The 17,382-nt window shown below is 40.0% G+C and overlaps 1 protein-coding gene across 1 annotated transcript in view; it reads left to right on the top strand.

Moving 5' to 3' along the window:
- The first annotated feature begins 204 nt into the window (after positions 1 to 204).
- Positions 205 to 17,382, top strand: part of ARHGEF9 (Cdc42 guanine nucleotide exchange factor 9) — a 202,813-nt gene continuing 185,635 nt past the window's right edge. Inside the window, exon 1 of the mRNA XM_049643252.1 lies at positions 205 to 370. Coding sequence (XP_049499209.1) covers positions 341 to 370 — 30 coding nt within the window. The 5' untranslated portion in view covers positions 205 to 340. The remainder of the gene's footprint in view (positions 371 to 17,382) is intronic.

Below are 17,382 nucleotides of genomic sequence, written 5' to 3'. Positions count from 1 at the left end.
AGGTCATTTACCCCCATCCTCTCCCTGCACCCCGCCTCCCAGTTCTGAAGCCTTGGCAGGGGACAAAGGCAGTCGGTTGGGACCCTCCTCCTACGCTTTTCCCAGCAAAGCACCCCTGGAGCTGCAGGGCGGAGAGGCAGAGCTTGCCAGCTGGGATGGAACAACCTGACTAAAGGGGAGGTCCGGGGCGGAGGGGATTGGGCTGTAAGACTGTGGAGGAGGGGAGGCGGAGGGGGCGCTTGGGCTTTCACTGGATCCAGCCCTGCCAGCCCAGCCAGCCAGCCTGAGACAACCCGCGCCAGCCACCCAGGCCTCAGCGAAGCCGGACTAAGCAGGCACCATGCAGTGGATTAGGGGCGGATCAGGAATGGTGAGTGCATATAACCCTGGCTAACCCTGTCTGAACCTCAGTTCCCTAGCCCCACCCCCAGCTCCTTCACCAGCCGCCCTGCCGGGAGCCCCCCGGCTTCTGCCCACCACCCTCTCCGCCGTCCTTGAGACACTAGCTAGCTTGCTGTGGCCATTTTAGGAGCCCTTGCTCACTCGCCTGCTGAAGAAAGACCCCTCCCATCCGCTCCGTATTTTTATCCATTCCCTCCTGCCCCCGCATTGGAGTGGGATAAGATTGGGGGTCACCTGGAAGACCAATGAGGCAAGGGGGGCTGGCAGAGGGTCTCTCTGAGAACAGTGGGACTCGAGGGAAGCCGGTGATCTGGTATGGGTTTGAGAGGGAGAAGGTAGTCAAAAAGCCTGGGATTGTAGGAAGGCAGTATGGGAGAGCTTCATGGTCCTCCAAACAGGCTGCATGTACCCCTCACCCCGGCCAGTCTCAGGGCTTGAGGGCCAGGGAGTGACTTTAAGGGAAACTGCATAAGGGAGCCCTGGAGTCCTTGCTTGCTTGGGCTGGGGTCATCCTATACACACCTGGGGCTTTGTACAGGACAGAAAGCTGCAGAAACCTCCATCCTGGAAATGGGTCTGAGCCTCATTCAGTTAGGAGAGCTCTTCCTTACCCCCACCCTCATCCAAGGAGTATGTGCTTGTGTGTGTGTGTGTGTGTGTGTGTGTGTGTGTTTAGTATTATCCTCCCATAGTTCATTGTATGTTACAGTGTTCGCTTCTTCACCTGGAGACCTTGGAATGACTTCCCTTGCAGAGGGGAAGTGGTGGTTGCATTTTGATGCCTCTCTGACTCAGCCAAGGGTAGCTCAAGTCTGGTCAGGGACTCTGGGGAATAAGAGCCATGGGCAAGAGGGTCTTGGAGGGCAGGTGGGTTGGGTTAGCAGGTGCTGATGGCAATCCTAGCCCACACTTCTGCACTACCAGCCACAACCCGAAGCTGAAGCAAAGTAGCCTGAAGCAGCTGGGCAAAAACTGATATTTAACAATTTTTTTGCTCCTGCTCTGGAAGGGAAGAGGCAATTTGATATGGACTAGGACTGTATTCAGAGAAGCTGTCCTCCTTTCTTCACGGTTTCCTTAGAATTTTGTTTCAGTGGTTTTTAAAGGCTTCCAGTGTATAATCTTATATATCAGGGCTTAAGAGATTCTTCTCAGACACCCCTCCTTCCCTAGAGTCCCATCAAAGCTGTTTCAAGTGTTTGTAGAATCAGAAAAGGTTAGAGCAGGAAAAGACCTTCAAGTTCTTGTCATCCATCCAGGAAAGCTGAAACCCAGAGAATGGGAGAGACTTGCCCAGGGCCACACAGCTCCATGAAGGAAAAGCTGAGTCTAGCACAGGAGTCTTCTATCTCTTTGTCATTGTCCCTCCCCACTGCTCCACAGAATCCTCTGTTCAAATGGTGCTGAAAGAGACAGAAAGGAATAAACAGTTACAATATTGAGAAAGAAGTTTCTTCAGGATGAACTAATGCCATGAAATTTGCCTGAAAAAACCAAACATGCCAGCCCTGGATTTTTGGTAGCTCAGTCTGGGTGAGACCTCCCTCCTTTTCTAAATATATTTTAGTATAGGGGTGAAGATTGACAACAGATTAAATTAATTGAGAGATCTGAAGTTTTGCCAGTTGTGAAAGAAAAGAGGAAGTAACAGATACCTTGTGGAGACTATGGAATTAAGGATTGATTGATGGGGAAGTATTATAATATTTTTAGGGGACTGAAGTGGTGAATATTATATGATGAAATCATTTTTTAATCATTTGCCAGAGTTCAAGAAACTGTATTCTAGCCTAGAGGCAGGAAGCCTCTAGTTTTGGCCCTGCTACTGTTTTGGTATGAATGTTTGGGGCCTCAGTTTCCTTACCTGTTAAATGGGGCTATTAATGATCCACCAAAATTCCTTCCAGGTCTGAGATTCTCAGATTCCTAGAAGTAAATGTTGGATAAAATGTGACTAATGGCTTATTATGAAAAAAAAAAATAGGGAGTATTTGTTTAAACACCATTTTATAATGTGGCCAGTCAAAAGGTCTTTATTCCATGTTCTTTCATTTGCAAAGTGTTCGGAATTTATATTAAGCCTTTTATAACAGGGAGATTTATTTTTAGAACATTTGACTATTTTTACTGTACTTCATGTAAATGAAGATTCTTGAACATAAAACATCAGTAGGGATTTTACAGAATAAAATCTGTCCCAGTAGAAAGTTAAAAAACTGTGAGTTCACTTCTGATGGTAAATTCTTTAGTGTATTTATTCATAACTTCTGTTTGTAACACAGTTTCCCAGAGTGGAGAGAACACTGGTCTCAGAGTCAAAAGTTTGAGGTTGAAGTCCTGGATTTTACACTTCTCAGCTCTGAAATACTTGCCAATTGCCAAACTTTTTTCATCCTCAGTATTCTCATCCATAAAAAGGGTGTAAAATACTTTATTTTGCAGGTACTATTGAGGCTGTTAATTCATTCAAAAAATATAGAGTATCTACTGTGAGTTGGCACTGATCTAGGTTCTGGGGAGACAGCACTGAACAAAAACAAATTTCCAATTCTCATAAATCTTACATTCTGGGGGCTGGGTGTTCACTAAACAACTACACAAATTAATATACAGTATGTCAGGAGGTGCTAAGTGCTAAGAAGTAAAAGAAAACCTGGTAAGAAGATAAAAAGAAGTAGGGGGCAGAATGATATATTAGACAGATGACTCACAGCCTCTCTGATTAAGAGACATTTGAGCAGAGATGTGAAGGAAATGGAGGAACAAGCTCTGTGCAGATATTTAAGAGAAGCGGTTTCTAAGCATAAGAAACACACACACAGAGAGAGAGAGAGCTCACAGCTTGTTTGTTTAAGGAACAGCAAGGAAACCAATGTCCCAGGGACATTTAATCTGAGTGAAATTGGTAGCTTCTGGAAGGTAAGGGATAGAATCTGACTTAAAATTTAACAGAATAAATTGTAGTGGGGCAAAGGAAAAAGGTGTAAGGAGGCTCTTACAATAGTCCAGGTTAGAGGTAATGGTGGCTTAGATGAGGGTGAAAGTGCTATAGTCAGCTTCATTTGTAAATAATTTGTGTCTCTCCTTCCTGAGCACCCACTTGATTCTCAGATGGCTGAGTGTGGGGCTATAATGAACAAAGAATGGGTGTATGCATGCAGGGACATTTCACATCTAAGTCAATGATCAAATGATATTCTTTGGGCTCTTGGCCTCTGATGGGGCTGATAGAGGGTTGGTTCTATGTGGATTACCAGTGAGCCAGTTCCTTGCTTTCTTGGATTCTGGACAATAAGATTAATTGCATTATTGCTACTTTAGAGATGTGGTATACTTAGCATATGTGATATCTGGAATAAATAATTTTTAATACTCCCTAATCTATATGACAAAATTATTTTCAGTAATAATCATGTAGTAATTAGACTAATTGTTTTGTTGTTTTATTTTTAATTTTTAATTAGCAATGAAAAAGAGGAATAAACTTCAATTTGAAAGATGTTTAGATTCAGTAACATCTCGCATATAACCTAAAATGTACACTTACTGAACAAAAATAGTACACATTGCAGTTGTATTGTTTTTGCTATTTTACATTTTAAGCACAAATAAAAACTCCAATTGGTCAAGTAAAATGGCAGAATTGAAGTGACTTACATTCCTTTTCTTTGACTTTACAATCCCTGTGCCATCATTGTTTACTTTGAACCTACTATTTAAATGATGGAACATATAGTACCAGAGGGATTACAGACATGAAATGCACCCAAAGCTACTTTGAGTGATTCTAAAGCTTTGCAAGTGGAATGAACTGAAGGAACACATGTAAAGTCTGTGTATGGGGGCGGGCAACTGAATCAACTTCCATGTAGAATACAGTTTTATTAAAGGATGAGTAACAAAAGGTGCTGATTTAAAACTCAGTAGTAACAACAATTTTTTAGAACTTTGACCAAAAAAAAGTTTTTTTCAGGGAGAAGTATTTTATTACTGACATTGCTTAAAATTGCTGGTTCATGGTGATAACAACAACAAAAACAGTTTGACGTTTTAGTCTTTAAAAAAATCTTTATAGATAGTGCACTCCTTCATTGCCTGAACTAAGGGTTGTCAACTTCTATTGCCCCACTCTTGGTTTGCCTCTACTTTGGAGAAACATATGAAATTATGAATTAAATTCTACGCCAAATTTCATGTGACCTTTGTAAAAGTCACAACATTGGAGTTGGTGGAAATCTCTGCATATGCAAGATGGAATGGCTAATTGGTAAGTCTAATAGTTGATTTGCTTCTGCTATGAATAACAGAAATTTATTTATACTGGCTTAAAACACACAGGTTTTATTTCACATGAAAGAAGTCAGAGGAGGAGCACCTGGCTGGCTCACTGGTAGAGCATGTGACTCTTGATCTCTGGGTCATGAGTTCAAGCCCCACATTGGCCATGGAGCCTACTTAGAAAAAAAAATGAAATCAGGAGATAAGCATACCAAGGCCAATATGGAAGCTTCAGGAAACTTTTAGGAACTTCTCTGCATCACCATCCCAGCATTTGGTTTTCATTGTTGAGGTTACTTACTGCTCCAAGATGGGTGTGGAATTTTCAGGACATCTATTAACATCCACTTTCTAGGCAACTGGAAGGTTCAAAACAAGGGGAAACAAATTTGGCTATCCTTTTTAAAGAAATATTTCTAGAAGTCCTATTTAATATTTCTCCTCATATCTCATTGGTCAGAACTGAGTCACATGGATGCTTCCAGTTGCAATGGAAACTTGGAAAGTATTCATGTAAACTGGGAGGCAATGTGCACAGCCAACGATCAGGGGCAAGGTTTATGATACAAAGGGAGAAAAGGAGAATGGACTGTGAGGAGATGACCTGCAGTCATTGTCACAGTTAATTCACATGTATGTTTGCCAATGTAAAAATGCAGAATCTCAGAATTTGAATTTGGCTTTGGATTATGAGCCATAGCCTGATGGATATGGCCAATAGTAAAAATACTGCCATCAGTCTGGTGAAGGATCAATCAAGACTTGACATACTCTAGTCCTCTCTTGCTTCCTCCCAGTGACAGAGTCTTCTTGTGAGACCAAATGAACAGTTATATCCATCACAGAAATGGGGAATGCAAATTAAGGACCAGTGTTTAGGGAGGGATTGGAGAGGGGAGATGACAAGCACAGTCTGAGCTATGTTGAGTCTGAGATGCTTGGACAGACTCATACAGACATATCCAATAGGCAGTTGATGATCTACATATTGAGCTCAGAGGATTGGGAGGTATTAGTGACAGTCAAGTTCTGACAGTAGATGAACTACCAAGTATTTCAAAATGCAGTTCAGCCTGATAAAATGAAGGATGGGAACAAAATTTGAGCCTTTTCTTTCTTTCTTTCTTTCTTTCTTTCTTTCTTCTTTCTTTCTTTCTTCTTTATTTTCTTTTTTTTTTTTTTGAAGTATTCTCCCAAGCTAGAGCAGGCCCAGTCCACTCTAGGAGGTGGGCAGGAGTAACCAGGAATGTGGGTCTCTCACCTTTGATCTGTCAAGAGCACCGTGGTTTTTGCTTTATATGTTGTATTGTTGCTTAAGATTTTGGAAAAGGGTTTTGTTTGCCCTGTATTTCCCCCTATCTCCTACACGAAATGTTGAATACCACTCATTTTATAGATTGGGAAATTTGAGTGTCAGAGAGGGAGGGTGCTTGACCCAAGACCGTACAGCTACTCAGTAACTGGGAAAATAATCCACATATCTCAATTCCCAGTTAAGTGTGCTTTCTGCAACCCTCATTAGCAGGGAGGCAAAGGAAGGGAAGCTCACCTATTATATGCCAGGTATACTAAATGTTATCTCAGTTAGTCCTCATATTAGCCCCTACAAAATGGGTTTTAATATCCACATTTGTTAGTTAATAAGTTCATCTAAAAAATATTTGCTGAGAACCTACTATGTTGCAGGCACTCTTCTAGTCTTTGGGGGTACAGTGGTATGGTATAGCAGGGGAAAAACAAACAAACAAACAAAAAAACCAGAAAAATGTCCCTGCCCTCTCAGAGTTCATAGCCTGGTCCAGCTTAGAAACAAAGATAGAGAACTTAAGTATCTTGCTCAAGGTTAAGTAAAGGGAAGCATCAGATTTCAAATCAAGATCTGATTAAAAAAACCTTACTCTTTCCACAACCCACCCACCTAGCTACAACCCATTCACACACCCCCATCCCTCTATACATCCCTCATCCCCTCACTGATTTACTCACCCATGCACACATCCAATTATTGGTCCATCCATCTATTCATACATTTATCCAATGTATTTATTGATTGTTTATAAACTGCTAGGTGCTGGTGATACAGCAGAGTTCTCTAGCTTTCATCACTCTGTGTTGGTGTTAGCAACATAGTGTAATGTTTAGGAGTACAGACCCTGGAACCTGATTCCCTGCATTCAAATACTTGCTCTGGCTGCTTATTGTTTGTGTGGTCTTGGGCAGCCTACTTAACTCCTCAGGCCCCTTATTTTTAAAGTTGGAAAAATGGTAGTAACTACCCATTTCATAGTGTTGTGAAGGTTAAATGAGTGAATGCATGTAAGGTACTTTGAACAATGCCTGGAGCAGAGTAAAGCTATAAAAAGGTTTATTTATTTATTTATTTTTATATTCCCTTCAGAGCCAGAGCCCATCCCAGTTGGCTCAGAACCACAACTTCATTTGATTACAATCGTCAACTAATTATATTACATTCCTCAGGGTCCTTTCTAGCTAATCTGAAAAAGAAATTTATGTCAATACTTAATAACATCTCAATATGGTCCCTCCCCCATGTAATAGGGGCATGACAAAATTTATTTATCCTGAATAGGTAATATATGCACTTGGTGCAAAATTTAAAGAGCAGAGAAGGGATTGAGGTAAAAATTAAGTCTTCATAAGTCTTTCTCCTTCCCCTGGTTCTTAGTCACGTCGTCTAGAGATAACCACTGTTATAAGTTTCTTAAGTGTTTGTATATCTATATTCCATGCCTTTACAAGATTTTACTTATGTACACACACACACACACACACACACACTTTCTTCTCTTCATACATTAGTAGCATATTCAACAGTCTGTGCTTGACTCTTTTTTTTCAATTAACAATATTCTTGAAGATTATCTCATAACAGTACATGCAGATATGCCTCCTTTTGTATGGCTACACAGGATTCTATTGGGTCCTTTATTGATGGCCAATTAGTTTGTCTCCAGTCATTTGCCTGATAAACAATGCTGCAATGGATTTTAACAGGTCATTTAAGAAAATGGATGTTTATCAAGCAGCTACTCTTTCCAGGGCACTATATCAGGCTGAGGTATGGGATAGTCAAGACAAGATGTGGTTTATGTCTTCAGGAGCTTATAATTCAGTAGGGGAGCCATAAGTCAGCCTGGGTGGAATGCTATAAGAAGTACAAAGATGGTGATGTGGGAGTAGAGGGGAGTAGGAACATGGTTGAGGGGATTCAAAGGATTAGGCAGGGATTTCTAGAATAGAAAGTATTTAAGGTGTACTGTCAAGCCTTTCAAATGACAGAGTTTGCTTGATGTGGAGAATAGGCATAGTTAGTGAGGCAAGAAATGTTCCCAGCACAGGGAACAACATTAGACAAAGAACGGAGGCATGAAAGGAATCATATATTCTGGAAATAAACTATGAGTGCTGTGGTGTGGTTGGATCCAGTAATTATTGCCAGATGAACTGGGGCCACATCAAGAAAGACCTTGAATGCCAGGCTTAGAAGCTTTGCCTTGTTAGGTAGGGCAATGACATGAGAAGACTGAGTGGTGGAGGGTCCCTTTTGTGGCACAGATGGAGAGGGTAAGAGCACAGGAAAGGTTGCATTTGACACCTGGAGGCAACACACACACACACACACACACACACACACACACACGATGTCCCAGCTTAAGCCATCAGGCAGGAGGAGTTCCCTCTTACTAGCCTTTTTGTTTTATTTAGGTCTTCAATTGATTAAAAGGAACCCACCCACATTGGAGAGGACACTCTGCTTTACTTAATCTATGGATTCAAATGTTAATTTCATCCAGAAACACCCTCACAGAAACACCCTGAATAATGTTTGACCAAATGTTTGGGCACCCTGTGGCCCAGTCAAGTTGACCCATAAAATTAACCATTATATAGCCTCATTTATCTTCTGAGTCTGCTGTGAGAATCACATGAGTGAGTAGACAGGAAAGGGCTATATTAACTCTGCTATTCTCTATCCATAAAGGGAGTAATTATTATTCCTGACAGGATATAGGGGTATACACTTGGATGGGCAGAATATGATCTTCTCTTCTACCCTGAATTCAGACCTCAGAAGACCAGACCTAACTTTTCTCTGAGCATGAAGAGATGGAATAAGAATTTCATTCACAAGGAACAAATTCTCCCACCCAAGCCCAAGGCTTCCTGAACTCTCTGTTTGAGAAGAGACTGAGAAAGGCTCCCAAACACATTACATAATGAGAAGAGCTTCTTAGGAGCCCACCGCTTTGAAGTTTTTCATCATGCTATTTTTGGGGTGTGTGTGTGTGTGTGTGTGTGTGTGTGTTAGAGCAGGACTAGTTCTGCAAGTGATTAAGCTGGTCAGTAATGGAAACCAGACAGTGGTGTTGGTGGTAGGGGGAACAAATGCATTCAGCTAGGTCTGAGATGCCTTACTGTCATGAAGAAACATTATGTCGAAGGACCTTCCTGGCATACCCAGGGAAGTGACATTAAGTTGAGTCAGCTGTGTAGAAATTTTGGGAAAGATCCTAACAACTTTGGATTACAATAAAGAATAAATAAAGAAAAAAAAAGAATAAAGAGACAGTGAGGTTTGTGAGGAGTTTAGAGGAGGCAGCAGGGATAGCATGTGCATAGTCCTTGAGGTTGAAATAGTTTGTTTTTGAGGGATAGAAAGAAGGCCAGTGTGACTGGAGCACAGGGAGAGAAGGGCAAGTGGCATGATAGGAAGACAGAGAGTCAGGGAGGGACCAGCTCACACAGGGCCTTGAAGGCCTAGGGAGTTTGTAGGCCCAGGGAGGGTGTGCATCAACTATCCTCAAAAGCAGTATGATTCAGTGGTTAATAGCACACACTCTGGAACTAGACTGCTCAGGTTCAATTCTGACTCTGCTGCTTCCTAGTTTTGTGATCATAAGCATGTTGCCTAAACTTTCTGTGGCTCAGTTATGCCCTTTCAAAAATGGGGATAATAATGGTACTACCCATAGTGTTATTGTGAGGATTGAGTTAATATGCTCACAGTGTACATGATAGTGCTGAACACTGGCAAGTGCTATTCATTCTAAGTACAATAGGAATCATTTGAAGCAGTGGAATGATGGGGTTGGCTTATTAATCTGAGAAGTTGACTTTAACAAGAATCTATAGAGAATGGATTGAGGAGGATGAAAGTGGAGATGGCAAGCCCAATTAAGAGGCTGCTGCAGAGATGAAGTCAGTGAGGTTGGGGAGAAGAGGAAATATTTAACATCAATTTTGGAGATGGATTCAATGCTTATTGCTGCTGGATTGATTGAAAGAGATGCAGAACAGGGCAGAAACAAGGAAGATGATCATTATGTTTCTGGCTCTGCTACTGACTAGCTGTGTAATTGTGGGCAAGGGATTTAACCATTCTAATCTTCAGTTTCCTATGTATTAGAGTTCTCCAGAAAAACAGTAGCAACAGGGTGTGTGCGTATGTACGTCTGTAGAGAGAGATGGAGAGAGATTTTAAGGCATTTGTTTATGTGAATATTAGAGGTGCAAGTCCAAAATATGCAGGGTAGGCCAGCAATCTGAGAAGAGTTGCAGTCTGAGTCCAAAGGCAGTCTGCTGGCAGAATCCCTTCTTGCTCAGGGGAGGTCAATCTTTGTTCTATTAAAACCTTCAATCTATTAGATTAGCCCCACCCACATTATGGAATATAATCTGCTTTATTCAAAATCCACTGATTTAAGTGTTAATTTCATCAAAAAATACCTTCACAGAAATATTCAGATTAATGTTTGACCAAATATTTGGGCATGGTGGTCCAGTCAGTTTGACACATAAAATTAACCACCATACCTTATCTGTGAAACTTCAATAATAGTATACCTGGTTATTGGTATTATTATGAGGATGAAATTACTTAATATTTGTAAAGCACTTGGTATGGTCTTTCACATAGCAAGTGTTCAATTAATGATAGCCTTTATTATTTTAATACAATAATAATTCCTCACATTTGTTTGGTGTTTTGCATTTTAAAAGCACCTTCACACATATGAATTCATGTAAATCTCACAACAGTGTTTGTACTTTAAAGTTGGGGAAACTAAATCTGGGAGAGATGAAAAATCTTCTCCACACACGTATTGCCAAATGGCCTGATGAGAAATAGGCCTATTCAGAATTTGGGAGGGAGCAGCAGGGAGCCTTGACTAGGTAGAATCTCCATTTGGTATGCCCCCTACTTTATTCTACTATAAACAATTCTTCATATTTTAAATAAATTTTTTACTCCATAGAGCACTTTCAAATCATTTATTTCATCATTTCTTTGGTAGGTATTATTTGTTTCTCCTGTTTATAGATGTGGAAACTGAGGGTTAAAGAGTATATGATTTGCCTAAAGTTAGGGGCAGAGATCGTATTCAAACCCTGAATTATAGTATTTGTTAGTATTTATTGAGAATTATTGTGTACCAGCATTGTTCTAATTGCTTTGCATGTATTGATTCTTTAAACCCTCATCAACAACTGTATGAATCTGTTTCACATATGAGGAAACTAGGGTAGTGAGAGTATGGGGCTTGCTCCAAGTGAAGGGCATTATACCATTCTCCTCATTTTTAAGATGAGAAAAGTGAGGCTCAGAGACATTAAATAGAGAGCAGAAAGATGACAGCAGAGTAGGGTGACCCTATGCTTGCTTCATCCCACAAATATAATTAGATAACAATCAAATAATTGTAAATACCCCAGAAAATGACCAGAAGACTGGCAGAACAAACTCCACAACTAAAGGTAGAGAATAGGCCACATTGAAGAAGGCAGGAAGTGCAGAGACACAGTTTGGGAGAGAAACAGATAATGGCTGCTGCAGTGGGAAGGGAGCTACAGTTGTAGAGAAGGGCAAGAAACAGACTAGCACATGGGGGAGGACATGGATGATGATTCCCCATAGCAATTGGCTTGGAAAGTGAAAGGGACTGAATTCATGAGTTCTTGCAACCAGCCAGGCTTAAAACCTGGAGTTCTAAAGGTTAGTGGCTCAGGGAGAGCCCAGAGGGCATTGGGGCTGTTCTAAGAGTGAAAGCAGTACAAACAGCCCTGGGACAAACAGCCTGGAAACAGCAATTTGAAGAGTGCCTGGGGGCACACAGTGGGAAGGTTATTTGCTCATCTTGGAGTGTGCCCTACAGAACCAGCATTCACATACAGATCCCTCTGAGAAGAAAGGAACTGGCCTGTGCCACTTCCCTCCCCTGCCCCTTAGCAAGTACAAGGTCAACTATGGAAAACAGCACAGCAGCACTGACACTGACTACCTTACTTGCTTACATCAAGCACTGCCCCCATACACTGATGGAACTGCTCTTCCCAGTCACACTTGCAGGGGTACCCTCCCCCAGAAGACCAGCCCCAAACCCTGCTTACACTGAATCTCCTGATGTGAGAGTTTTGTGGAGCCATTGTTCTTGTAGTGGTGGCAACAGGTCTCATTTCACAAGCAGACAAGAGCACATCTAGGAAAAAAAAACTCACCACATTCAGGCCATGGGCCAAACACTGCCCATAACAGACAAAGAGAGTTTCTTCAGACAACTGGCCTGAAGGATAAAGTGGCTAGGATACAACAGTAGAGAACATGCAGCACAAATTGGAGACACTCCCCAGAGCACAAGGCCCTGGGGAACAGGGGACACTACACTTCAGGACACTATAAGACCTCTTGTTCATAAGACCATTACACTTAAGAAGGGACTTAGCTGCCTTTCCTAACACAGAGAAATAGACAAAAGGAAAAGACTGAGGCATTTGTCCCAAATGAAAGAACAGAACAAGGCCATGGCCAGAGATCTAAATGAAACAGATATAAGTTACATGCTTGATAGAAAATTTAAAGTAATGATGACAAAGATATTGGACTTGAGAAGACAGTGGAAAGTATCAATGAGACACTTAACATAAGGAAAAACATAGCAGAGATAAAGGTCTAAATAAACAAAATGAGAAACACCCTTGATGGAATAAATAGCAGGATGGCAGAAGCATAGGGACAAATTAATGACCTAGAAGATAAAGTAATGGGAAGTAATCAAGCTGAAAAAAAGAGAGAAAAAAGAATTATGCAAAACAAGAATAGACTTAGGGAATTCAGTGACTCCATCAAACTTAATAATATTCATTATAGGAGTCTCAGTAGAAGAAGAGAGAGAAAAAGGGAAAGAAAATTTATTTTATTAGGTATTTAATACCTAAAAACTTCCCTAATCTGGGGAAGGAAACAGATATCCAGATCCAAGAGGCACAGAGAACCTCCAAAAAAATTAAAAAAAAGATCCATAACAAGCCATATTATACTTAAAATGGAAAAATATAGTGGTAACGAAAAAAATTAAAGCAGCAAGACAAAAGAAGACAGTTACATACAAAGGAAACACCATAAAGTTATCAAGGGATGTTTCAGCAGAAACCTTCCAAGACAGAAGGGAGTGGCATGATATATTCAAAGTGCTGAAAGAGAAAAATCTACAGCCAAGAATACAGTACCCAGCAAGGCTCTAATCTAGAATAGACAGAGAGATTAAGAGTTTCTCAGACAAATAAAAACTAAGGGAGTTCATGACCATTAAAGCAGCCCTGCAAGAAATATTAAAGGGGATCTTTAAGTGAAATGAAAGACCAAAAGTGGAAGTATGAAGGTAGCAGAAACACAGAGGCAGCAAAAATGAATATGTTTTGTAAAATATCACTCAAGGAACTTACAAAATAAAAAGATGTAAAATATGACATCATATACCGAAAACATGGGGAGGAGAGGAGGGAATGGGTTCAAACTTAAACGACCATCGACTTGGGGCACCTGGGTGGCTCAGTTGGTTAAGCATCCAGCTTCGGCTCAGGTCATGATCTCGTGGTTTGTAGGTTTGAGCCCCATATCGGGCTTTGTGCTGACAGCTCAGAGCCTGGAGCCTGCTTCAAATTCTCTCTCTCTCTCTCTCTCTCTCTCTCTCTCTCTCTCTTGCTGCCCCTCCCCTACTTGTGCTCTGTCTCTCTCTGTCTCTCAAAAAAAAAGAATAAACATTAAAAACATTCAAACTTAATGACCATCAACTTAATATAGAGTGTTTTATGCAGAATAGGTTCTATGCAAACCTAATGGTAACCCTATATCAAAAACCACTAATAAATATGGAAAGAAAAAAAGAGCAAGAAATCCAAATATACGACTAGAGAAAACCAGCAAACCATGAAAGAGAGAAAGACAAGAAAGGATCAGAGAAAATCTTCAGAAGCAACCACAAAACAAGTACTAAAATAGCAGTGAATGCATATCTTTCAATAATTACTTTGAATGTAAATACTAAATGCCCCAATCCAAAGACATGGGGTGTCAGAATGGATATAAAACCAAGACCCATCTACATGCTTAATACAAGAGACTCATTTTAGAACTAAAGACACCTGCAGACTGAAAGGGGATGGAGAAACATCTATCATGCAAATGGATGTCAAAACAAAGCCAGAATAGCAATTCATATATCAGAATAAATAGACTTTAGAGAAAAGACTGTAACAAGAGACAAAGAAGGACACTATATAATCATAAAGGGGAGAGTCCAACAAGAAGATATAATAACTATAAATATTTGTGCACCCAAAATGGGAGTACCCAAATATATAAAACATTTAATAGCAAACATAAGGGAACTAATTGATGATGATACAATGATAGTAGGGGACTTTAATACCCCAGTTACATCAATGGACAGGTCATCTAAACAGAAAATCAAAAAGTAACAATGGCTTTGAATGACACACTGGACTAGATGGATTTAACAGATGTATTCAGAACTATCCATCCTAAAACAGCAGAATACACATTCTTTTCAAGTTCACATGAAACATTTTCTAAATAGATCACATATTAGCCCACAAAAGAAGCCTCAGAAAATTAAAAAAGATTGAAGTGACACCATGCATCTTTTCTGACTACAATGCTATGAAACTAGAAGTCAAACACAAGTAAAAATTCTGGAAAGACCAGAAAACATGGAAGTTAAATGAAACAATGAATGGGTCAACCAGAAAATAAAAGAAAAAAATCTAAAAAGTACATGGAAACAAATTGAAATAAAAACCAGTCTAAACCTTCTGGATGCAGCCAAAGTGGTTCTAAAATGGAATTTTATAGCAATAGGGCTACCTCAGGAAGCAAGAAAAATCTCAAATAACCTAGGTTTACACCTAAAGGAGCTAGAAAAAGAACAACAAACAAAACCTAAAACCAGCAGAAGGAAGGGAATAATAAATATCAGAGCAGAAATAAATGATATGGAAATTAAAAAAAAAAAGAAAAGATCAATGAAACCTGGAGATGGTTCCTTGAGAAAATCAATAAAATTGATAAACCTCTAGCCAGATTTATCCATAAAAAAAGAGAAAGGACTCAAAGTCTCAAATGATAGAGGAGTAATAACAACCAATACCACAGAAATACAAACAATTATAAGAGAATATTATGAAAAACTATATGCCAACAAACTGCATAACCTAGAAGAAATGGATAAAATCCTAGAAACATATAACCTACCAAAACTGAAACTGGAAGAAATAGAAAATTTGAACATACCAATTATCAGCAAAGAAATTGAATCGGTAATCAAAACACTCCCACCAAACAAAAGTCCAGGACCAGATGGCTTCACAGGCAAATTCTACCAAACATTTAAAGAAGAGTTAATACCTATTCTTCTCAAACTATTTTAAAATACAGAAAAGGAAGGAAAACTTCCAAGTGTAATTCTATGAGGTCAGAATTACCCTGATACCAAAAGCAGATAAAGACACCATGAAAAAGGAATTACAGGCCAATATCCCTGATGAACATAGATGCAGAAATCCTCACAACACCAACAATGGAATACTATTCATCCATAAACAAGGAATGAAATCTTGTCATTTGCAATGACATGGGTGGAGCTAGAGAGTATAATGCTAAGTGCAATAAATCAGAGAAATATAAATACCATATGATTTCACTCATATGTGGAATTTATGAAACAAAAGAAATGGGAAAAGGAAAAAGAGAAGAGAGAGAGACCAAGAAACAGACTCTTAACTATAGAGAACAAACTGATGGTAACCAAATGAAAGATTGATGGGGGGATGGATTAAATAGGTGATGGCGATGAAGGAATATATGTGTCATGATGAGCCCTGGAGTTACTTATGGAATTGTTGAATCACTATATTGAACACCCGAAACTAATACAACACTGAATGTTAACTAACTAGAATTAAAATAAAAACTTGTTCCTGGTCACACAAACAGTAATTGGCAGAACTAAGGTTGAACCTTAGTAGGCTGGCTCTAGTGCCTGAGTTCTTAGCTACCAAGCTATATACTTCTTCTAAGTCTAGGGCTATTCCTGGCTTGCTTAATTAAAGCACAGAGTGAGGGTGGGGAGAGAAAGAGAGAGACAGACAGAGAGAGAGAGAGAGAGAGAGAGAAAGAAAGGGAGACTATGAGCAAATCCTCATGCTTAATTTGAAGATGAACATTTAGTGTCCTGACTGCCCAGTAGATTACTGTTAAATGAAACTCATAAATAAATAATATGGACATGGGGGTCAGAGAGGGTAGCTGGTTGAATGAGTCATGAAGCCCAAAAATGGAACTATCCAGATTAGGCTCCAAAAGTAAATACTGGGCCTGATACTGAGGGAAGCATTCACTGCCCATCCCAGTCTTTAATTGATTCATGACTGGGTTTGGCTGTTCCAGAAAGATCTGAGCCTGAACCTGAAAGCATTGTACTTCCTCTGAAGGGGCTTTTAAACCCTTGCTTCTCTTTTCCAACCAGTCCTTTCTACCCTGTGTGGTCTAATGACACACTTGAAATGGAATTGAAATAAGTCCCCTTGGCCCCTCCACCCCCCATAAAACAGGCCTGAAATAAATCCATGTAAGGAATAGGAGGAAACTGATGTTCTTGGGTATTTATTCAAATATGTATATAGTCTTTGGCCACATGAGATCAGTATGGGCAGTGATTCTTGAGGGAAGGGCTTTCAGCTGGTGGTTTAGAGTGGAGTCTGTGCCAACTGGGAACAGAAAACCAAAGAGGTCCTGAAATTCTCAGCCTGTAATCTGGAACTTTTAGTCCTTTTTTTTGAGGAATTCTAACTAACGAAGGCCCTTGGTGGGGGAGAGGCAAAAGTAGGTGTTCACAGGCTGCAGTAGAAAATGTTTTCCATGACACATTTTTTCTGCATCCTATATTGTGAGTCAGCAGAGCTATGCTTTTATTCACGTATTCACTCACTCATTCATTCATTATTCAGTCATTTAAAAAATATTTGTTGAATGTCAAGTACTGCTCTATGTGCTGGGGATACAACAATGAACAAAACATTCTCTGCCTTCATGGAGCTTAGAGTTTATACAGGGAGACAATAAATCAATAAAAAAACTAATTATATAACTTTTCATATAGTGATAGGACTAGAATGAAAATTAAGATAATAGGATAACAATGAGGTGGTACCGTTTTAAAGAGGGTAGTCAGGGAAAGATTCCTTTTGAAAAGATGAAATAGCTAAACTTATAGAGAGCTAGGAGAAAAGTCTTCAGGCAGAGGCTAATTCTTAACCCTATGGTCTAGTTTCCTCCCTTAAAACACCACCCCTCACAACCACACAATTATATGCATCCTTATTCTT

Source organism: Panthera uncia, chromosome X (assembly GCF_023721935.1).
Source record: "Panthera uncia isolate 11264 chromosome X, Puncia_PCG_1.0, whole genome shotgun sequence".
NCBI lineage: Eukaryota > Metazoa > Chordata > Mammalia > Carnivora > Felidae > Panthera > Panthera uncia.
This window is presented reverse-complemented; position numbering and strand designations above follow the sequence as displayed.